Raw genomic sequence first — 23,784 nt, forward strand, 5'->3', positions numbered from 1 at the left:
AAAAAAATATAATAATAATAATTGTGTTGTGATTTATATATTATTTATGTGTATATTGAGGCAATAATATATCTATTTTATACATATTTTATATATTTTGCTGTAAATAAAAACATTAATGAACTGATGGTTTCTTGTAAGAACAGCATCAATAGAAACTAATGTTTGAATTAATTACGATTTTCTTTTCAGATGTAAGTTTACATCCTTTGACGACGAACTCATTAAAACACTTTAACTGAAAATACATTTATATATGTCATCATGTGAGTGGTATGTGTCAGTACTTCGTGAAACTAAGATTACGGATTAGATTCTGTTTCAGACGGAATTCATTCAGGCGTGAAACATGACTCAATGCTGCCCCTTAGTGGTAGTTTTAAGGCGATGCACTAGCAGTTTTCAGCGTTCCGCCGCGGATCTGTCTTTCCTGTTGTCTGTGTCTCAGTCCTGTCTGTGTCTCGGTCCATGAACGTGTCTTCATGTCAGTCAATAAATGTTTGTCTCCATCTCAGGTTCTGATGCTCGAACATCACAGAGACACAGAACCAGAACCAGGTTCTGCTTTGTCAGAGTTTTCAGCCCTCATTCATGGTCCATGTCCAGACTAGACCAGTCCAGATACAGATACAGTCCTCACAACAGCCCTAGCTGAAAAATAGACACACCCGGACCCCGACACGCCCCGACCCATGCCATACTTTAATCTGAATTCAGACCGTGTTTATTTGGTGCGGACCAAACTGCTGAAGTGAGGACAGAAGTGTTCCTGTAGCGCCTACCACAGGGCAGAGGTGGCAGTCACTGTTCCGGAGTTGTCCAGCTCTAAACCACGGCCCGAGGTCTGGAGTTCGGAGTCCCTGGAATTCCCAGACCGGTGGACGGAACACGGACTAAAGACACTCAAAACATCTGGATCTTCCTGGAAGTGAGGTTAAATCTTCCCTCTCTTCTTCTGCTTCTCCTTCTGTACCTCCTACTCCTCCCACCCTTAGACTCCCACTCCTCCTCCCCCCCTTAGACTCCCACTCCTCCTCCCCCCCTTAGACTCCCACTCCTCCTCCCCCCCTTAGACTCCCACTCCTCCTCCCCCCCTTAGACTCCCACTCCTCCTCCCCCCCTTAGACTCCCACTCCTCCTCCCCCCCTTAGACTCCCACTCCTCCTCCCTCCTCCCCCTGCAGACGAAAAGAAAAATCTATTTGAGCTTATTACCGAACAAGATGGCGCTCTCGCTGTCAGCACCACGGACAGCTCCCGGGCACATCCTTCCGACAACGCTTGATTTCTTGTTTTCATCGGCATCACGTGACCGAGCCCAGAGACTGTGGACGAGGATGATGTGAAGGATCATCTGTGGACCATTTGAAGATTCAGAGGATTGAAACGGAGACTCTTCATCCTCATCTTTCTCCTCTTCATGACGATGAGGATGAGAGCCTGTGAGCGGGAGACGAGAAAGGAAAGGAGACATGAAGAAGTCATAAAGGAAACATGAGTCCGGGCTTCAGTTCATCCTGGCTTTAATTTGTTTTATATTTCCTCTCAGTCGATGATGAAGATGCTGCTCCTCCTCTTCCTCTCTGTTTCCAGCTGCTGCCTCGACCTCACTTCTCCCTTCAGCCCAGGTGAGACCGAATTCCTCTGCTGACATCCCGTCATCTGCACACCGGAATGATTCATTCATTTGTATTTTCGTAATACCGTGTCCTTTACATGAAGGGGTTTTGATTCTACGTTAGTGACGTCACCTCCGTCATCTGCAGCTTTGATTTGATCAAATCGGAATTAAACTCCCTGGTTCTGTTGCTGTGCAGTTTAAAGGTGCAGTCTGTGCAGAAGGGAACGGAACCAAGAGTGATGGGATTATGGACGGATTACAGAGGAACAGAACTGATGAGTGGAGCGGGACTGATTTATTTATATTTTTATGCTGTGTGAGCAAAACAGGTGTCCAGCAGGTGTTTACCACTGGTACCGTTTAGACATCATATTTAGGCCAGATGTTACAGACCTTCAGGGAGTCCGAACCAGAGTAGAACCCTTACTTTAGAAAAAGACTTTTACCAGTTCAACAAAAACTGGTAAAACAAAAACACAGGTACATGTGTACCAGTACATATAATCGGTTCTGTTGGGTCCAAGAGGTACAAGTGCTTTTGAGCATCTGGGTCTTGGGTGATAGTGTGACAGGTTCTGTTGGCTGAGATTCTGTCACGTTTATCTTTTGGGTAAAAAAATAAATCTAGTCTCATCTAATCTAGTTCTAGACTAAGTATTTACAATATGGGCAACCAACACCAGCTAAAGCTATGGCTTAAAATTGCTGTAGATGTGGCCCATATTCTGGATGGTGGGTCAGATAACTAATTCTATTTTTTTAAAGGTTAGGGTCTTTTGGTTTTTTGTCCCTTCTTTGACTCTTTTTGGTGTTGATCTGCTTTTGAGTATCTGGTCCACATAGGCCAAACGCTGGACTTTATGTCTCCTGTTGTCCGCATTGTCCTCATTGTCTTCTGTTGAACAAATGGAATTTCCTTATAATTTACATTGACCAGACCACATAACCCAGATAAAGTCATTGTTTGCTGGCCTGGAGCGGCCTACATCTGATGTAATGTGGCCCAAATCAGGTGTTGCTATTGTGGGGTAAGATCCCAGAAAGTTTTCATGAAATCTGGTCCATATTCCTGGATCCGGTGTGGATCTATAAGGTGTCGACCAGACGTGTTTCATTAATGGCAGCACATGTGGTCCACGTTCATGAGCCACATCCCAGATGTGGTTCTTTGACATGAAACACACAAGCTATTGTTAACAAAAAAAACCCAGAAATGCTGCCTCACACATTTTTTAAGCTGAGAATTCTCGGGATGTGAAATGTTTTATTTAGAAGTTGCTGACATCTTCATCTTCATCATCATCACTTATATAAAACAGCTACATGTTTCCTGCTAAATCTGGACGCCATTTTCTGACAAGAGCTCTTCAAATACATCATGTTCCTGACAATAACACACACACACACACACACACACACACACAGAAGGCAACTAGACCCATATACTAAAACAGTTTCCATGGTAACCACACAAGGGCTCAGAGCAAGAGGGCTTCTGTGATTAAATATCTTCATCTTGACCTTCATCATCGTCATCTTCATCACCGTTTTTGTCTTAACCATCATCATCATCATCTTCATCCTTATCACGGCAAAAAGAAAACATTGTCTCTGATTAATATTTCAAACGGTGCTGAGTTCTGTTTTAGTCCTTGCAGAAAAGATGCCTTAAATAAACCTGACGCAGCAAAAACAAACCAGCACAGATGACGAGTACCTTTAGTTCTGCAGGTACAGAAATGGTCCCAGCACATTTGACAGGTTCTGTCAGACACCAGAACATTTAGTGACATTGGTTCCAGTGTATTTGACAGGTGCTGATGCGTTTTCTTTGTTCAGTTGAAGTCTTTAGTCTCTGTTGGATAAAAAAGTACCAACACACGTATTCTTCTAGATGAGAAACAGTACCAGTACCGGCTGGGTCACATGCTGTCCCATTTCTTATTGGGTCAGCAGTAAGTCCCAAATATCTGCAGTATATCAGATGCAGTACTGAAATCAGTTATATTTGAAAACAGTACTAGAAGAACTCAAATCAGAAGCAGTACCAGTATCAGTGAGGTAAGATGCAGTACCAGGACCTCTTGGTTTTAATTAGTTCTGCTCCTTTTGGGCCATCAACAGTTCTACAGTTACACAAAAAGTACTAGACGTATCTGAAATTTGTCCCATTTGGATCAAAGATGGTATCTGTATTAGTTGGTCAGAATCAGTACCAGTACCAGTACCAGTACCAGTGAGGAGCCAGTGCTGACTGTTCAGTGTTGTTCTGGTTTCTCTGTGTGAAGTGGGTCACTGCAGCAGAGCCATGAATCAGACACCAACACGTCCAAATGCAAACAGTTCCAGCTCTCTTATTGTTTCTGTCCTCCTGCTGTCCTGCAGATGGCGCTCCGCTGACTGAACTCTCCTGGTCCACATCTCTGGTGGTGGTGGGCGTGTCTTTCTCAGGACTCTTCACCTTCGTTCTCCTCATGTTGGCCTGTCTGTGCTGTAGGAGGAGGAGGAGGATCAGATTCAAGGTCTGTCCCTGTCTTCATGACCATGTCTGTCTCTCTGTCCGTCCTTCTCTGTCCCCATCAGCATCTAGTCAGGACAGGACAGGGCAGAGACTTAGAGAGACATAAAGAGTCAAACAGATAGATAGAGACAGAGACACTCGGAGACATAAATAGTCTGAGGAAGGTCAGACCCATGAGTCCTCAGTGTTTCCGGCCCCGAAGTCTCATGTGGAATTAGACACAGCCTTTTTCTCAGAGCAGGAATTTTGGGGAATTTTTGAGAGAGAAAAAAGAGATCACAGAAAAAAAAGAGAGCGAGTGAGTGAGAGAGAGAGTTGGGGGGGAAGACTGTGACCGTGGAGAACAACTCACTTCTGCCTGACACTGATAAAACATTCATAAACATCATTCCTGAAAATTAACTAAATAAGGTTTTATTTTTATTTGTGTACTTTGTCGCCCTCTGCTGACCCAAACGAGCATACAAAGCATTCACACTGTGCAGTAGCGAACTTAGCTTTAGCTTTAGACACACCGATTTTAAACAGTAGGAAAATAATGATTAAAGGTTGAGACGTATATTTTGTTCATTTCCACAAAGGCAGTTTAGCGTAGGGACACACTTTATGCTGAAATCGTTTTAAGAAATGCGGTCGGTTGTTCGATTTAGCTCAGCCAAAAGCAAGGTCCGGCCAATAGGTTGTGACTCGTTCTCCGGTGGCTCAAATGTTCCCGCCAAAACAAGATTTCATCATAAAAAGTGTCCCTACGATAAACTACCCATGTGGAACGTGAATAAAATAGATATCTTTCAAAAGAAGAAAAGCAAATTCAAAAATAAAATAACTATAATTATTATATATAACAATTCAAAAACACGTCTCAACCTTTAATTATTTCGCAATTAAATCTGTGCATCTAAGGCTAAAGCTAAGTTTACTATTGCACAGCGTGAATGTTGCGTTTATGTCTGTCATGACGATTGTCAATCGCAATCGGTTGGCCTCGTATATGTCAGCAGAAGTGCAAAAAGAAAAAGAAAAACAGCTTGCGACCTTTCACTTAGAAGACTAACTCTCTGACCACTAGATCAAGGACCACTGCTACAAAATTTACTCTTACGTTAATTTTCCACACAACTGGAACACTATTAATTATTGAATTAAACATTTTATTGTGTGACAGCCATTTTATATACATACAGTATGTGAATATGTATATATGTATGTATAAGCATAAATATACACACACTGCCCCCAAGGGGCAAAATGGAGGAATAATACTGAGCCTTGATTTCCTGCATGTTCTTTGTAGACTTCCACAATGTAATAATAATAATAATAATAATAATAATAATAATAATTTGGTGATGTCACAACACCTTTTAATCTTCCCACACGCTTTCTCACCCTGTGCATCACCCTTCTTAGAGCAATCACTACACCCCCCCATCAGTATCCAGGTCACCCCCTTCACTGAGTCACCTCCCTGACCATCCTCACCCTTCACTCTCATCCCCAACAGTGAGACTGAGTCTCAGAGTCTCAGCAGTTCCATGTTTGTCATTACACGTCCACAGTTTCTGAACAGATCTGGACACAGATGAGGAACAGAGAGAGGAAGACAACGAGAGAGAGAGAGAGAGAGAGAGAGAGTGATGTCACATGAAGACTATGTGTAACCCCTCACCCGCTCCTCCTCTTCCTCACCCTCTCACAGCAGCCCTGTTTTTCTGCTCTTCCTCCTGGGACAACCTAGAGGTCGAGGACGTCGTCCCCCATGGACCCCTCCTCTTCCTCTCTCTCCTTCGTCCCTCACCCCATCCCCACTAACATCCCCCTTAGCAGGCCCCACCCTCCTCCTTTCTATTTCCTCTCCCCTCACTCCTTCATCTGCAGCAGTTTGAGTTAGAGAGTCACAGATTCTTCCTCCTCTTCCTCTTCTCTGGACTCGAACATCTGACTATCTGCAGAGAGGAAGAGAGAGAGAGAGAGTGTGTGTGTGTGCGTGTGTGTGTAATTGAAGGTAAGACTCTTTACTTTTTTATTCATTTATATATAAATGTTTGAAACAGTTTCATCATCAAACTTTGTATTTTATCAAAGTTTTATTTTCTTTCTGTTATATTTTTTCTGTTTAACATTAAATTCACAGATTTGTGTCTAAAGTGTGTGTGTGTGTGTGTGTGTGTGTGCGTGCGTGTGTGTCCAGCTCTGAACCAAAGAGACTTTTCTTCTCACATCCGCTCTGCACAGACAGCTGCCCCCCCACCTTCCCCTCCTCAAACCTTTTTCATCCCCCATCCTCCTCACCCTGCCTCATTTTCTTACCTTCTCACTCTTATTCTCACCTTTCTCTCCTTCCTCGTGTTCCTTTATATTCTCACCCGCCTCACCCTCTCATCCTTTTACTCCCTCAATCCCTAAACCCTCCTAAACATCTGCTTTACCTTCCTCACCCTCACCCTTTTCTCCAGAGGTGTCACCATCTCTCTCATCTTGTCTCCCACCTTACTCTCTTCTTGAACTCCTCAACTCTCTCACCTCACATACGTTCTCCCTGTACTCACTCTCTGAATGGCTTCACCTTTTTGACCTCCTCACCCTTCACCTTTCTCTCTCTCTTTACTCTCTCACTGCTCAATCTCACCCTTCTCACCCTCTCAGTCAATTATCATACTCACCCCACATCATCTGAATTGTTGTCCTCACCCTATTTAATCACTCTCAAGTCTTACTCACCCTCTTCATCATCTTACTGCAAATTTCCAACCCTCCCCCACCTTCTCACCTTCTCCTCTCCCCACACTTTCACTCACTTCCTCACCCTCTTCCTCCTCCTGGAAACTTCACGTCTCCCATCATCATTGTCTCACCCTTTCTTCTTCTCTATCTCCTTCCACTTTGCTCTCCTCACCCCCCTGCCTCCCCCCAGGTTCCATATTTCTGCCGTTCTTCTTCCCCTGCTGCTTGTTTGTCAAACTTATTCTTTTTTTTTTTTTTTTGCTTTTTTTTTTAGGAATTCAAAAATGTTGACAGCGGTGACATGTCCACAATGGCGTCGCCGGCGTCAGGCAACGGCGACGTCTACGTCCTGCCCCTCACTGAGGTGTCGCTGCCTCTGGCCGTGCAGCCTGCACCGTCAGGTGAGTCACACTGAGAAACACACTGTTTTTATGTGTAGCTCTGGACCAGAACTACTGTCACTCTATGATGATCAGAGTGAAAAACACTCTCCATCCCTGGAGTGAGCTCCGCCCTGACACTGGCCTCAGAACAGCTGGGCCTCCACCTATCCCACAATCCCTCAGTGCTGCTCTCTGTTCACTCTCCCACACACACATCTGCATGTTGCGTAACAGCATCCAGGCGTCGGTATGCGAGGCATGTCAGAGAAAGACCCTCTGTGTCTGAGACCCTGTCCACTCCATCAACTTAAAGGGACAATGGTGGGTTTTTTCATGTGAGGAATAAAAGACTGAGCAGAAAAAAAGAGCCGTTTGATGAATGTCGTCAGATGAAGTCTCTGAAGAATCTGCTGCAGCGCTCTGTCTCAACAGGAAGTGGAAGTTTATGAGGCTCTCACTTTCCCACAGTTAAGAAAAAGCGTTCTCTTTTGTCAAACAGAAATGTTTGAAAACAACAGATTTATTATTTTTTGAAGTGCTGGGATTTTAGATGACGGTTCTTCACTGTGTGCTCTCACAGTTTTTCCTGTTGTTGTCCTAACTCAGTGCTTCTCAAATGGTGGGGCGGGCCCCCCTGGGGGGCACGGTGAGGTGCCGGGGGTGGCGTGAGGGGCCTTCTATGGAATATGGCACTCTGGACATAAGTGTACCATTGCTGTAATTCTTGAATGATAACAAGCCTCCAGTCACTAGGGGGCAGCAACTCATTCAGTGGTTTGTACAGATAAAAATATACAGGTTATCAGGTTCTCAATAGCGTTACAATTCGCAGTGGTGTGGGTCGTGGGGAGGGGCGTGAAAACATTTCTGTCCCCAGGGGGGGGGCAAAACAGAAAATAATTGAGAACCTCTGTCCTAACTGTAGCTGACAGGCAGGTTCAGAGCTAACCTCATATGAATGGATGTGTGAATGTATAAAGTTCATGTATATCCCAACGTTTGGCTTTGTTCCAATGGTAGTTAATTATTTTGCTTTATGAACTTTTGTGTTGGTAAATTAAAACATATTCAGGCGTTAAATGTGTAAGGTCCAAAAAACCAATACAATTGATTAAGGAAAGGAAAGGAAAGTGAACTCCTTGTCATTGTGACATACATCACTGCACACAGCCAAATGTGAGCTCTGTTTTTAACCCATCACCAAAGTGAACAGTGGGCAGCTTTAAGGGGAGCAGTGTGGGACGGTGCCATGATCAGAGCACCTCAGTGGTAACTGGGCAGCTGGTGGACTCAAGTCCCACTCCTTAACCACTAAGCCACCACTGCCCCTTTAACTTTGACCCTTTAAAAGAAAAGACCTTAGTTCTGCACTAATTCATTTTATTAATAATTATTAATTTGTATGAAATTGGAATTATAGTCACAGTGATGCAGTAATGCAGTGATGTAGTAATGCAGTGATGCAGTGATGCAGTGATGTAGTAATGCAGTGATGCAGTGATGTAGTAATGCAGTGATGCAGTGATGCAGTGATGTAGTAATGCAGTGATGTAGTAATGCAGTGATGCAGTGATGCAGTGATGTAGTAATGCAGTGATGCAGTGATGTAGTAATGCAGTGATGTAGTAATGCAGTGATGCAGTGATGCAGTGATGTAGTAATGCAGTGATGTAGTGATGCAGTTTTGCAGTGATGCAGTAATGTAGTGATTGTAGTGATGCAGTGATGTAGTAATGCAGTGATGTAGTAATGCAGTGATGTAGTGATGTAGTAATGCAGTGATGTAGTGATGCAGTGATGTAGTGATGTAGTGATGTAGTGATGTAGTGATGTAGTGATGTAGTGATGTAGTGATGTAGTGATGCAGTGATGTAGTAATCTAGTGATGTAATAATGCAGTGATGTAGTGATGTAGTGATGTAGTGATGTAGTGATGAAGTAATGCAGTGATGTAGTAATGCAGTGATGTAGCAATGCAGTGATGTAGTAATGCAGTGATGCAGTGATGTAGCAATGCAGTGATGTAGTAATGCAGTGATGTAGTGATGTAGTGATGTAGTGATGCAGTGATGTAGTGATGCAGTGATGTAGTGATGCAGTGATGTAGTGATGTAGTGATGTAGTGATGTAGTAATGCAGTGATGTAGTGATGTAGTGATGTAGTAATGCAGTGATGTAGTGATGCAGTGATGTAGTAATGCAGTGATGCAGTGATGTAGTAATGCAGTGATGTAGCAATGCAGTGATGTAGTAATGCAGTGATGTAGTGATGCAGTTTTGCAGTGATGCAGTAATGTAGTGATGCAGTAATGTAGTGATGCAGTGATGTAGTAATCTAGTGATGTAATAATGCAGTGATGTAGTGATGTAGTGATGTAGTGATGTAGTGATGTAGTAATGTAGTGATGTAGTAATGCAGTGATGTAGTGATGTAGTGATGTAGTGATGCAGTGATGTAGTAATCTAGTGATGTAATAATGCAGTGATGTAGTGATGTAGTGCACCTGAGGGTCTTTTGGAACAATTAAATCTGCAGCATATAGATCCAGAAACAGAGAACTCTGTTGAAAAGCACCTCGGCCAATCAGAGTCTTGTGTTTAACGAGCTGAGTGTTAACAGACTGGAGTTCTTCTGTGAATAATGAAAAGCACCAGCGGTCAGAGCCTCACCATGCGACATCATCATCATCATCATCATCATCATGATGAACCACATCCATCTTCATCCTCCTCTCCTCCTCCACAGACAGGAAGAGATGAAGGAGATTTGGGGATTTTTTTTTTTTCTTGGATATTTAAGAATTCCTGAAAGCAGAGGGAGATGAAGAACGTCTGGTGGCTGTTCAGCAAATGTTCTCATCTCCAAGTCATTCTGCTGAGGTGGAGCACTGGGACCAGTGGAGAACCTGGTCCAGGGCCCAGTCCCCAGCCCAGATACACCCTAATACAGCTGGGATAAGCTCGCTCGCTCGCTCTCTCTCTCTCTCTCTCTCTCACGCACACACACACACACACACACACACAAAGGTCTGTGCATCTATTCTTGTCAGGACCCTGATTTCCACACCTTTGTCCAGTTTAAGCATTCTCACCTCCTACCTTCTCTCACTTGGCCCATGTAGACAGGTGAACATGGCCCACATCTGGTGTCAAGAATGTGGACAAAATCCACTTCTAGAATAGAATGGATTAAATGACCAAATCTGTTAATCCAGCCCAAATCCCACGTTGTCTGACAAATATATGGGTGCTTTTTGTTTCTCTGTACCACATGGACCATATACTGAATGTAGACCATACAAATGTGTTTTGTATGGTCATCTAGGGACAAAAAGGTGGGTTAAATGTCACGTGTGGGCAATTTTGTATTTAGATTGGTGGTCCAATATTTTACAAATCTGTGTGGCCCACACCTCGTTCACAGTGTGAACAACATCTATGCTCAGCGTTGACCAGTGGCGGCCTACTGCTGGACCTGTAATGACCAGACAGACAGATCTGAACATAAGTACCAGCCCAACAACAACAACAACAACAACAACTTGTCCCAGCCTCCACCCTTCAGGAGAGACTGTTAGCATCAAGGTCAGGAGTGAACTTTAATGATGGTCCAAGGACGACGCTGATGCTGCTGATGCTGCTGATGCTGCTGCTACTGCTGCTGCTGCCCAGCACCAGCGCAGACGGTGGAGCAGGAAGCATTGTGATGGAAACAGGATAATGGGAATTCCATTTAGCTGCTGCTTGTCTCACTTAAGACTTCCTGTTAGTCTAGAGCCATTAGTCTGAAACCCGGCTAAAAAAGGAGCAGACGGTCAGATGGACAGAGTCAGTGTTCTGGTCGTAAAGACACCAGAGACGTCAGCACGGTAAACACAGGAGTTAAATTTGGAGCCAAGATCAGAATCTTAGATTCTTAAAAACATGGACAGAAGGAACTGTCTAACTAATCTCTCACACCAAAGTCCAGAGAGGAAATCTGCTTTTAGTGACTGAAACCAAGTTTTTAGTGGTAAAAGTGTCCAGTTGTTAAAGTACCGACCCTCTGTCCTGATTCTAACTCTTGTTTTAAAATCATCTGCTTATCCTGGTACGCCTCCAACTGGTCCTGCGGTGAAAAGTTGTTTTTTCCCCCTGTGCTTGCTAGAGTTCCCGCGGTACAATTCTTTTTCTAAGGAAAATAAATAGTACCAGGCTAAAGCATCTGCCATGGAAAAAGAAACTAATGTAAAACAAACTGCAGGGACATTCAAATATATCACTGATGGGGGCAGCAGTGAGCTGCACCGCCTTTGTGCCGTTATCTTAAATCAGTTCAGAGTGAGTGAGTTAGCAGTTCATGCAGCGTTAGCCTCAGTCAACACATAAGCTCACAGTCTGATAGACTGTTGCTGTAGCGCCACCATCAGCCTCTTTTTCTGGTGATCCTATTTGGCACTGACTGGACCAGTGTCTGATCTTTGATTTGTGTGGACAGACTGGTCCTAACTGGTGCACTGGACAGACGCACAATGGTGTCCATTTAACCAAGAATACGGTGGGCGTCCAATATGTCCCCAGGACACTGAACAAACTGTGTGGTGGTCAGAAGGGGGCAGCGCAGCACCACAAAGCCTCAGAGTGTCTGTCAGAATGGTGTGGGAGAAGAAACAAACAAAGAAGGAATAGATGGTGAGGACAGACGGACAGATGAGGTCAGTCAGGACAGATGTGGTAAATGTGGACGCTGTAGGACGACGGCGTCAGTGTCTTCAGCTTTGACAAACATGGACAACAGCGGACTTTTAATCCTCAATTCATCCATGGAGCGTGATGGTTCTCAATCTATGGTCTTTGTAGGTTCCTCTCATCATCATCATCATCGCCATCATCCTCCTGTTGCTGCTGTAATAACACAGACCAGAATGTGACTTTAATCCTGTGGTCAAACATCAACGCTGATCTTTTCTGTCCTCCAGTCCAGCTCCTTCAGCCCACGGACCTGGGCCGCCGCAATCTCTTCTACCTGAAGGAGATTGGAAATGGCTGGTTTGGTAAGGTAGGTCACTCCCTGTTCCTTCTGTGTTGGTCTTCAACCCATGTCTATGACTTCCTAACATACATGTGTCCCCCCTGGACTGTCCAAGGTCCTGCTGGGTGAAATCAACCCAGGTCTGACCTCCACTCAGGTGGTGGTGAAGGAGCTGAAGACCAGCGCCAGTGTCCACGAGCAGATGCACTTCCTGGAGGAAGCCCGGCCTTTTCGGTACTGTTTACCTCACTCACTCGTCTCAACATGTGCTAAAATAAAATAAAATGTAGTCAGATCCTGGACCAATCAAAACGGTTCAGTACTTCCTGTATTTTCTAAAGGTTCAGAGACCAATTATGGTTGAGGCTTGCCTGAGATGTGGCCTACAGATGTGGTCCACATTGTTGGCCACCTTGTGGTCTACTTAAGGGACATTATTCTCTGTGGTGTTCCTGTGTGAGACCACCTTCACTGGACCAGTCTTTGTCCACTCTGTCCTTCTGCTCTGCTGCAGTTTATTTTTAACTGGACATATATATTTTTAAGGGAACAGTTGGTGTTGAATTTCACAGTGTTGTTGTTCTGTATTTGTTTACCTGAGTATCCGTGTGTGTTCACTGCAGTACTCTGCAGCATCCTGCTCTGCTGCAGTGTTTGGTCCAGTGCACTGAGGTCTCTCCTTACCTGCTGGTCATGGAGTTCTGTCCACTGGTGAGTAAAAAGAGAGACAAATGTTTCACACATTCCTGTAGTTGACTTGATCTCACTGATGTCTGTCAACATGACATGTATTTATTAATGTGTATTAAAAATAACTATTTAAAAATTAAACCCTTTTCCCCTGTGGCTAAAACACATTTTAAAGCACAGTTAAGAACCTTCAGGAACCCGACAGTGTATAAAAATGACAATTGCAATTTCCCAGCCTGGGATCAGTAAAGTACATCTAGCTATCTGATGGTGCCCTCTAGTGGTCATATTTGTGACGCACAGGCGTATCTCCGTTCAGGGTGATGTGAAAGGTTACCTTCGAGGCTGCAGGAGAGGAGAGGTCGTGACCCCCGAACCGCTGGTTCTCCAGCAGATGGCCTGTGACATCACTGCGGGACTTTTACACCTGCACAAGCATGGCTTCACGCACAGGTAACATTAGCAGCAGCAGGAGGTGAAGTTTCTGGTATATATAACAGGCCCAGGAACAGTACTGGGAGCAGCAGCATTAGCAGCAGCAATAGTTATAGTTAAAACAGAGGCACTAGTTTTGGCAGCATCAGCAACATTTGCAATATTAACAACAACAGCAGCAGTAAAAATAGCATCAGCTGCAAGGACAGTACTCACAGGGGTAACAGGAAGAACGTTAGCAGCAGCAGTAGCATTTACAGCATCAACAACAACGGCTTCAGGACTATTAACACCAGCTCTACCTAAATTAGAAGCAGCAGCAGCAGCAGCAGGGTGTGCTGAGTCTCTCCCTGGAACAACATCCTGATGCTGCCTGAGTGTGGTCACAAACTCCAGCATCAGTGATTTTGTTGCAGGCGGTGACTCCTCATCATCATGGCATCATTCTTTCCACATGGTTCTGACATGGGTCAAAAGGTCAGCAGGTCAGGGATTACACCGTAGATCAAGATTTTTGGCTGCAATATTTCTGTGACAAAGATTTAAAGGAAGCTGACACTTCTTTAAATCCCGTCCCCTTTTTTCCCATCATTCTCTCTGGCTGCAGTGACCTGGCGTTGAGGAACTGTTTGCTGACCTCCGACCATTCAGTGAAGATTGGAGATTATGGTCTGTCTCAAACAAAGTACAAGGTGTGGTCATGAGAACTTTATTTATTTTATTATCCATTGGAGTAGACGCACCAAAAGGGTCTCTTTCAGAGATGACCTTTGACCTTTATGTCCCAGGAGGATTATTACCTGACCTCAGACCAGAGCTATGTGCCACTGCGCTGGATCGCTCCAGAACTTGTGGATGAAGTGCATGGAAACCTGCTGGTGTCTGAACACACACCTCAGAGCAACATTTGGTAACAAAAAAAAAATCTTCCTGGAGTATCATCATGTCACAGATTTGACCATAGTACAATAACAAAATCACTGCCTGACTTTTGATTTGATCAGATTTTTATTAAAACCTTAAAAAGGAAGCGTTTTTAAGTCAAAGTAAACGTCACATCTAGAACCATCTGATTTGAATTCTGAGACCGGACTAAAGAGCAGGTCATGGTGTCAACGGTGATTCTCTGATGGAAACACCAGTCCATGTTTTTAGAGAATTTGTCTTATATTTGCTGTGTTTGTGTTTCAGGTCTCTGGGCGTGACCATCTGGGAACTGTTTGAGTTTGGGAACCAGCCGTACAGGAACTACACGGACAGACAAGTCCTCGCCTACACAGTCAAAGAGCAGCAGCTGAGACTGAAGATCCCGCTGCTCAGAGTACCGTTAGCTGAGCGCTGGTAAGACGAGCACCACTCCACAGACACCAGTCATCTGAGAAACCCCACCTGGTTCACCTGTCTCTTCTTTGGTCCCCAGGTATGAGGTCATGCAGTTCTGTTGGCTGCAGCCAGAGCAGAGACCCACTGCGGAGGAGGTCCACCTGCTGCTCACCTACCTGTGTGCCAAAGGTGCCAGTGAGGCAGAGGAGGACTTTGAGAGACGCTGGAATTCAATGTGTCCCAACACTGGCCACCACAGACCTTCTGCTCTGTCTCAGGACCACCCGTCATTGTCCTCGTCCTCCTTCCCTCTCCTGGAGCAGTTTTCAGCTGGTGATGGATACCACTCTGGGGATGACGTACTCACTGTCACAGAAACCAGCCAAGGTTTAAACTTTGAGTACAAGTGGGAGCAAGCCAGAGCACAGCAGATCTGTAGACCCCCAGAGTCCTCTTGTAGTCTCGGCCAGGTAGACCATCGTTGTCCGGACACGTTTTACCCACCAGGTGGCATTATGGGAAGCTGTGCCCTGGAGAGCCTTAGCCACGGAGTCTCTTCTTCCTACTACGAACCAAAACATCTCCATGCTCCCGGTGTACTTCCTGTTCTCAGTGCCCACAGCCCCTCAGTGAACAGCGAGTACTACATCCGCATCGAAGAACCAGTCGGGTGTCCCATGGATCCTGACTACACCATTGGCTCCTACAGCCCAGAGTACCAGGGCAGTAGTGGCAGTTTCCTGACAGGAAGTGCAGACTCTGGTGAGTGCGTGTCTTGCCCGTCACTACCGACCACCAACATGGGCTCCTATTGGTCCGCTGAAATCCACAGGTCAGAGATCTACGACTCCAGTGACTCCAGTCCTGCCATTTCCCTGACCATGGAACCACTTCTAGGTCACGTGACACACAACAGCCCTCTGCGAGCCTGGGAGTCGAGCCACTACGTGTCGTACAAAGACAGAGACGGCGGTTACTACTTTGAGAACTCTCCACCTTTAGCAGTAGATCCTTATCTGATGGGAGACGAGCAGTCGAGCATCGAGCACCTTCAGGAGAGCTGGGGCTCAAGGAGCTTGCGTCAGGCCTTGGGTGAACTGGAACACCCATTGGGTCTAATGCCCTCTGTAGGGAGTCCACCTGACCTAGCCTACAGAGACCCCTATCTGGACACCGGTCAGACCTCTATTATTGGGAAGAACTTGACTGGAGGCTACTACGACATGATGGGCTCACTAAGGAAAACCATGCCGAGCCACACAAGGCACAACAGCCACTCTGTTAGCATAAACATGGAGACAGAGGGGGCGCTGTACATTGGACACAGAGACAGTGAGTCTGAAGAAGAAGATGTGGAGGATGTATTTGTGGAGAGACACACGTGCAACACTTGGCCTTCAAAACACCACCACAGCAGAAAAGGTCAGCACAGACGGACGAGCCACAGCTGCAGACAGGACACCTACGTGGACTTCCACTACACCATGCCAAGTACAGACATCGAGGATTCATGGCCTAAGGACCACAGCCTGGTGTACCACTCCCTGCCCAGACCGATCCACTATCCTGAGCCCCGTCATGCTAAGGACAACAGTGCCTGTCTTAATCTGAGCAAACACAGCTCCATGCCGTCCTCAGAAAACTTCCCCACCTACATCTACCTGTGCCATGAGGACGAACCTCCAGCCCCACCTCCTGGACAATGCTGCCACTCACATTTTGTCGACCCCCTTGCTGGACTGTTAGTTAGAAACAGCAGCTACACCCAGAGCAAACCTGTCAAAGACAAGATGGTTGACGTCCCATCCGGTGACGAAATGATCAATCTGTCTCCAGCTCCAGGCGGCCCTCATGTCCCTAAAACTACCGTGATAAAAACTGATGAGTACGGAGAGCAGTACATCGACCTGGGACCTGCTAGTACCAGATTTAGAGAAACAAAGGAAGACATCATTAAAGAGAATCCAATAATGCAGAAACCACCTGAACCTAAAGTGGAGGACGTGACACTGACCATGAACAAAATGATTGCGCCCCCTGCTGAAAACGTGCAGGTTATGATGGTTCTTGTAGATCCACAGTCAGAGGTTAGTCAGACTGGAGACAGTGGGCTGGGTCAAGACAGCTCCAGTACTGGTCTGGTTGACATCCTAGACTGCAGTGACGATGAAGAGGACGAGGACATTACAGAAGACATCACTGACGTTACCTCAGGAATCTTTGTCGACGACTCCAGTGAGCTGAACGCTTCTCCTGCCTTGAAGTCACTACAGAAGCAGGTCGGAACTCCTGACTCCATGGACTCCATCGATCTACCACCTGGAGTCTGTGAAGGCTTCAGCCCAGGCTCCTCCCACCCTTCGAGCTCTCCCAAAGCTCTGGACAGTGGCTACAACACCGAAAACAACCAGAGTCCCGAGTTTGTGCTCAAGGAGCCTCATGAAACCACTGAAGATTCTCAGGGAGCCCCAACCCCTGATCCAGGACATCAGGGGCCACATGAGGAGCCACAAGAGGAGCAGAAGGAGGAAAAAGAGGATCAGCCAGAGGTAGTAAGTGAGGAGGAACAACGGGAGAAAGTAGAGGAGGAAGAGCAGAAGAAAGAGAACAACCAGGAGGAGGAAGAAGAAGAGGACAAGCTTGGAGTTGATGCCACAGTTCTGAGTCATTCTTCTCTGTCATTGGATGAAGATGTGTCCCAGACAGGTGACCACATCTTCTTACCTCTCAGTGATAAAACTCCATACCGAGATTCCGCCTACTTTTCTGACTACGAGAATGAGAGGGTTTTGAAGGATGAAGGAGCAGAAGAGCAATCAGAAGTCACTGAGGAACAAATTAAAGAACCGGAAGGTGAACAAATGAACAACAAAAATGAGGAAAAGAGCGAAGAGCCCTCAGCAGCAGGGACCGAAGAGGCTGAGGATGAGGAAGGGTCTAAGTTTGCCCAAACTGCTTCTCCAATAGAGGAGGAGGACGATTGGCCGTCCCAGGAGGAGACGTCCTCTCTGGGAGACTGGGCCGCAGAGGTGGTGGTCGCCATGGAAGAAGCACTGGGAGCTCTTAATGAAGGAGGTTCTCTCAGTTCAGAGGTAGAAAAAAAGAAGGAAGGAGGTGCCAGGGCCGAGTCCAGTAAAACCTCAGCACCAACAAAGGAGACTGTGTCCAGGAGCAGTCATCACCGGACCTCAGCAGAAACTCTTCACGCTTTACCAAAAGATGAGGTGGCTCTGCAGCACTCCGCCAACGCTCGGCGCTTTTCCTCTTCCTCCTCTACACCTCCATCCACACCTCCTCCTCCACTTGGCGTCACTGACGGTCAAGGTCCTTCAGCTAACGGGGAGGAATGGAACGAGGAACAGCGTGCCAACTCTGATGACAGCGATGACTCTGACGAGGAGCTGCAGTCGTATGCTGTACAGGAGGAGAGCGAGGACGATGAGGAGTGCCACCTGGTGCCTATCGTGGTGAGCGATGACAGCCATGTCCACACACTCCGCAGCCTCCTCAAGACGCCGACCACACTGGTAGCAGACAGTCAGGAGGAGGCGCTGAAGAAGACGGTGTCTTTCTTTGATGACGTCACCGTCTATCTGTTCGATCAGGTGAGTAAAAACTACTAAAAGCCGTGAGTGATTTAAAGGAAGATTGTGGAACTTTAAATATGACTCACCAATCCAGATCTGACGTTTAGCTATTTTATTATTTTTTTCGTCACCAGGAAAGTCCGACGCAAGAGCTGACCGAAAACTGCTTTCTCTTGGAAACTGAGGGTCAAAGGTCAGAAAACAGTTCCAAAGAGAAGTTGAACACCTCCGATGACTCATCTGACGGGAACGTGTCAGAAGAGAGTAAGTCGAAGAACACCACACAGTTTCACAGCGCCGGGTTAAAGTCACGCCACGTCACCTCCTTCCCTCTCTTCCTTCTCAGGTGCAGGATACGAGTGGGAAGACGACTTTTCACTCCTGCCTTTACCAACTTCTGCTGTGACGTCCGATTCTCCTCCCAAAAATGTCATGGTGGACCCCCCCCACAGAGCTCCAGTAGCAAAGCAGGAGACAAAGATGTCGCGATTCACCGTTTCACGATTTTCCATCACTCATGTCTCTGACTCTGATGTGGAATCAGTCGGAGGTGAGTGATGAGTGGGCAGTTAAAATAAACTCAGTATATCGCCGTGCCTCTAGTATCACAGTATGTCACAATATACTGTCTCGTTGTCCTGTGGTGGTATATATCATATCACCAGATTCTTGCCGATACACATGGAGTAGTAATAAAACAAATGATGATGCCAGGCATTTTTACTCTGTGCTTTTCTTGTTCATAGTCTGTTTGTAAAAGGACTGAACTGGTTTTTAAGTAAACAAATGTCCTCTGATGTCCACAGGTAGCAGCGAGGACGGGGACAAAGAAGAATGACCGGACTTTGGGACTTCCCTCTGCATGATTTCCAGTCCATTTTTTTTTACGTCAGGTTTTAGACACAAAGACATTGTGTCTCTGACTGCTGTGGACACTTTCACCACGAGGACACACTGGAGTCTTTAGATAAAAACACTTCATATAGATCAGTAAGATTTTAAGATTATTCATGATACAAAATAAATGAACGCAGGTGGTTGGTTGATTTGAATTTTGCACATTATCTCAGACATGAAATTGTTGTGTTGCCTCGTGTTTGTCACTTTGTCCATAACTTGTTTTTTATGATGATGATGTGACGAAAACTTCTGGACAAACTGGAGCCATGTCAGGTCACTGGCTTTGGGGGGGAAAAAACATCAGGATTTTGGACAAAACTGCAAGTCTTTGTGTCTTCAAGACAAGTGTCTTGATAAAAAAAACCTCCCACAGAGAACGATGGTGTCATGTCAGAGAGAGAGGAAGATCTGAAGCTGAGGTTTCTGGAGTTTTGTTGTAAAACGAAGTACTTGACAGTGTCGTTTCACATAAAAAATATTATATATATATATATATATATATATATATATTCTGTGATTCAAACGTCACCACTAGAGACAAAAACAACAAACCAATAATTATTTTTTTTACCAGCTGTAGTGGACAATAACAGAATTGCAAGATTATATAAATATATACACGTATATATATAAATATATACACATATATATATATATATATATTCTGTGATTCTCACGTCACCACTAGAGACAAAAACAACAAACCAATAATTATATTATAAATTATATTTAAATATAGTCAGACGTGTTTTTTTTCTGTTTTGGTCTGAAAACATGTTTGAATGTTTGTTGTAAAACCACAGCAGTATCAAACCAGGGCGACGACCTCTTTGTTCTCTGTCAGTTTTGTTCTTTTTGTTGCCCAGATCTGGTACGTCATGGAACAACACCTTTTCCTTTTTATGTCCTTTGTCCAGCCACATCACCTGGTCCGTCTTCAGTTCTTCTTCTTCTTCTTCTTGGCTCAGTTAGTAGATTGTGAGTAAACTGACACTGGAAGATTATAATGTTTCATTATTCAAATATGATTATTTTGGTGCTGGGCCATGGGATTTTTCCAATGCCACATGTGTTGTGGCCCAAAGATGTTGGGAAACACTGTGTACTAATGTGGGCTGCTGCTGATGAAGTAGCCAACAGTGTTTTCTCTGCCTAAAATTTAAATGAGAGAAAATGTTGACATTTTGGTTGACATGAAACTGACACCAACGTGGGTTTTGTTGGAGTCCCTCTGCTGTGATTTCCATGTTGCTGGGAAAACAATTGCTGCAGTTACACTATTGACCAGCAGGGGCTCTATCCTAATTTTTTTCAAAACAGATGTAGCTATTATGGAGGTTTACTGATCCACAGACTTGGAGCTACATCCCACACAAGAACCATACAAGGTTTCATTTATTTATTTATACGTTCTTTTGGTTATTGTTATTTTTGTCCTCACAGCTTTGACACTGACCTTCTGCCAATTGCAACCCATGGTTTTTACAGTTAGAACAACTGCCCCAGTCAGTAGAAATATATATATATATATATATACATATATAAGTGTATATGTATATATGTGTGTGTGTGTGTGTCCTGGCCCAGCATTAATGGGATGTGTCATCATGTCATTATTTTCTTCTAAATTTTTGCATCATTTCATGGGTAAATGTGCACTGACGATAATTGTTTCTGTTTTCGTTCCAAATATATGAAATCTACTTTTAAAGAAAGAATCAACTTTTAAATAATTATAGAATATTTAAAGTTAAATATGAAGAATTTTTGAGATTTGTTGAGTCATGATGCGTTCAGGTTCCGTTCGGTGTTGGATCTGCTGTATGACTGGATGACCTGTTTGACAACTAACTAACGTGTGTATTTCTACAGACGTGTACTGAACTGGGAGGAGTTTTGATCAAATGTGGAGCAAATATATTTTCTGTTTGTTGCCAAAGAGACAACGTAGACTGTTCCATCGGGACAGCAGGGACAGGACGGACAGACAGATGGACGAGGGCCAGGACTGATCAGGTTTAAGAGATTTATGTCACACACACACACACACACACGTCATTACTTTCTGTATCTTCTTTAAAAAAATAAAGTCTTTTACTATCTTAAATTAATATTTCACTTTTTTCCCAGTTTTATTATGTGCTGACTCGACAGTTTGTCCAAACGCCACAGGCTGTGTTGTGTAACCGTGTTATCTAACACAACACATGTTCAAACAGATTAAGATCAGGAAAGGAAATGATGTTCTTATTTAACAGGGTCATGTGTTCTTTATTTTTATTTATACGTTTGTATTATTTCCTGTTGGATTTTGTAACTCATTTTGTAACTGACAAAAACACAGTGAACAGAGCTGACCACTGGCCAGTGGACTGTTCACTGTCATACTGTCAGTGTGACATCATATGTTTCCACTTTCAAGTTCACTGTGAGATCCAGTGAGCTGTGAGGAGAGAAACCGAAAGAGACGTCTCATGGTTTTTGATTGTTGTTTGTTTTTTTTTTTAACAGAGTGGATGTTTGAGTTTCAGAAGTGTTTCTGGAACATTCTCTCTGACCTCAAACACCCTCCGACTGTTTCCACTGCAGGAGCCAGATTTACAGACACCAAAAGAAGCTGAAGCTTTGTTTTTGTTTTACGAGGCAGAAGCTCCTGACAAGACCCATAAAACTGGGACTCTTCATGTCCTGCTACAGTTTGGGGCCGAGTTCAAACTAACCCAAGATGAAGAGTTTGACGTGACCGCAGTTTGCTTCAGTTCTCCCACCAGAACCACAGACCTACATGTCTCTGCAAAAAAGAAAAAAACAAGTCTGTTCAGAACCAGGTCTGGAAAAGACTGGTCTGAAACAACATCTCCAAAGTGATCGACTTTAAAGTTTAGGTGTGGCCCACATTCTGGATACATGCAGTTAGATGTGGGTCACAAATGACCAGTTGTCCCATGTTATTGGACTTTGAATGCTAGTGCATGAAGTCCCTTCACCCTCTGCTGAAAATCTGAGAAGGAAATTCCAGTTCTTTGACAGAACATGCTGATATTTTATTGATTTATTTTTCAGTTTTACTGACCAAAAGTTTGGTAAACAAAATGTACCTGCTGAAATAAATGATGTGGAGGTTAGAAAAAAGGTCTAACTGGCATCACCATCACCTTCATCGTCATCATCATCATCTTCCCTATTCTCCTTTTCCCCTCTCACGTCAAACACGTCACACATACGCGAACCAATCCCGTGCCGTGTTGTTACTTCAGCTGTTATAAATAAAGCAGGAGGAGCTGGAGTCTGTGATGAAGAGGAGTTCTGAGTCTTGATGCAGGTTCTGGTTCAGGACTTAGAACAGTTTTAAATTGGAACTGCAGGCTGTGGATCAGACCAGAGACCTGTTCTGAGTCTGACTTCAGAACACTGTCGGACTTCATCAGCCTGCCCGGTTCTGGTTCTGGACTTTTCCATCATGCGTTTCCTTTCCTTGCTGTGCGTCTCGATGCTGTTGCTGGTGCACGCGCGTGCACACAGACGCCGGTCCACCTCCAACTGTCCCCACAAGTGTGACAAGTCCTCGTGTCCTCCGATCCCGGCCGACTGTCTTTCTGGAGACACTCTGGACCGATGCGACTGCTGCCCGGTGTGCGCGTCCGGGGAGGGTGAGCGCTGCGGCGGCGCAGACGCGCAGGAGTGCGCGCAGGGTCTGGAGTGTGTGGTGAGCGGCGGCGTGCAGGTCTCGTCCACGGTGAGACAGAGGAGCGCGGCGGGCGTGTGCATGTGCAGCAGTTCGGAACCTGTGTGCGGCAGCGACGGCGTGACGTACCGGAACATCTGCGAGCTGAAAAGCGCAGGCGACAAAGCGACGAAGCTGCAGCTGCTGCAGCCAGTAGTGGTCCAGACAGGAGGCTGCACTACAGGTGTGTGTTGTGTGCGTGTGTGTGTGTGTGTCAGTCACTCCCTCAGGTACACCTGGGTTGCAGTATCTGACCCAGGAGGGCTGCAGCCTGACAGATAACTGTGGTCCAGTCCAGTTTTAGGGCTCCAGCCCAGACTGGACTCAGTCCCCAGTCGAATCTCTCACTAGTTTTTTTTCTAGAGTTTTCCTGTTTTTCATATTTTAGCCTCAAGTTGCAGCTTAACTCCACACCAAGTAACTTTACTGATGAAGTCTACGACAGATAAATCTAAAGCAGTGGTTCTCAAGCTATGGTGGTTTTAATGAGATGTAACTGTGGCTGTGATTGCTGAGAGCCTGGTTCGAGAAGGTCAGCAGGGTCACAGTTCTTCTTCACCTCCTCATTTCTCCATCTTTTGTCTTGCTCCTCAACATCACCTCCTCTTTTTCTCCTCTATTTAACTTTCTTCTCTCAACACTGTTTGATACTTGTCCTCCCTGAATTTCACTCTATTACTTGTTTTTTTCCCCTTGGATTTGGACGCGTCCTCTGCCATGGTCACAGTCTGTGCTGATGATTCATGGCTGCATCAAATCTCCAATCTGGGTCAAAAGCCCGATTTAACCCATATGTGAAGATGTTTTTGTTGCTTACAGTGCAGCCTTTGGCCTTGCCTTCACCACTCTCTACGTCGCTCCGACTT

The 23,784-nt window shown here is 45.1% G+C and overlaps 2 protein-coding genes across 5 annotated transcripts in view; both read left to right on the forward strand.

The window, feature by feature from the left end:
• The first annotated feature begins 1,188 nt into the window (after positions 1-1,188).
• On the forward strand, positions 1,189-19,678 carry aatkb (apoptosis-associated tyrosine kinase b). Of its 4 annotated transcripts, XM_008315035.3 has the most exons (14): positions 1,189-1,627; positions 4,006-4,142; positions 7,140-7,266; positions 12,207-12,286; positions 12,375-12,493; positions 12,883-12,970; positions 13,269-13,402; positions 13,992-14,076; positions 14,173-14,294; positions 14,576-14,725; positions 14,805-18,312; positions 18,429-18,558; positions 18,641-18,844; positions 19,101-19,678. In XM_008315035.3, exons 1-14 carry the CDS (start codon positions 1,552-1,554, stop codon positions 19,130-19,132), a joined length of 4,992 nt encoding a protein of 1,663 aa, XP_008313257.1. In that variant the 5' UTR covers positions 1,189-1,551; the 3' UTR covers positions 19,133-19,678. The 4 variants fall into 4 exon arrangements, with proteins under 4 accessions (XP_008313257.1, XP_024913940.1, XP_024913941.1 ...); XM_025058172.1 differs by lacking the exons at positions 1,189-1,627; positions 4,006-4,142 and adding an exon at positions 5,795-6,146 and having other exon boundaries at positions 6,333-7,266; XM_025058173.1 differs by lacking the exons at positions 1,189-1,627; positions 4,006-4,142 and adding an exon at positions 5,795-6,146.
• A 2,790-nt stretch (positions 19,679-22,468) lies between these two features.
• LOC103382293 (serine protease HTRA1B-like) overlaps positions 22,469-23,784 on the forward strand; it is a 5,977-nt gene continuing 4,661 nt past the window's right edge. The window contains exon 1 of the mRNA XM_008315034.3: positions 22,469-23,102. Within this exon, the coding sequence (XP_008313256.1) occupies positions 22,655-23,102 (448 nt within the window). The 5' untranslated portion in view covers positions 22,469-22,654. The remainder of the gene's footprint in view (positions 23,103-23,784) is intronic.

This window comes from Cynoglossus semilaevis, chromosome 8 (genome assembly GCF_000523025.1).
Source record: "Cynoglossus semilaevis isolate Cse_v1.0 chromosome 8, Cse_v1.0, whole genome shotgun sequence".
NCBI classification, from domain to species: domain Eukaryota; kingdom Metazoa; phylum Chordata; class Actinopteri; order Pleuronectiformes; family Cynoglossidae; genus Cynoglossus; species Cynoglossus semilaevis.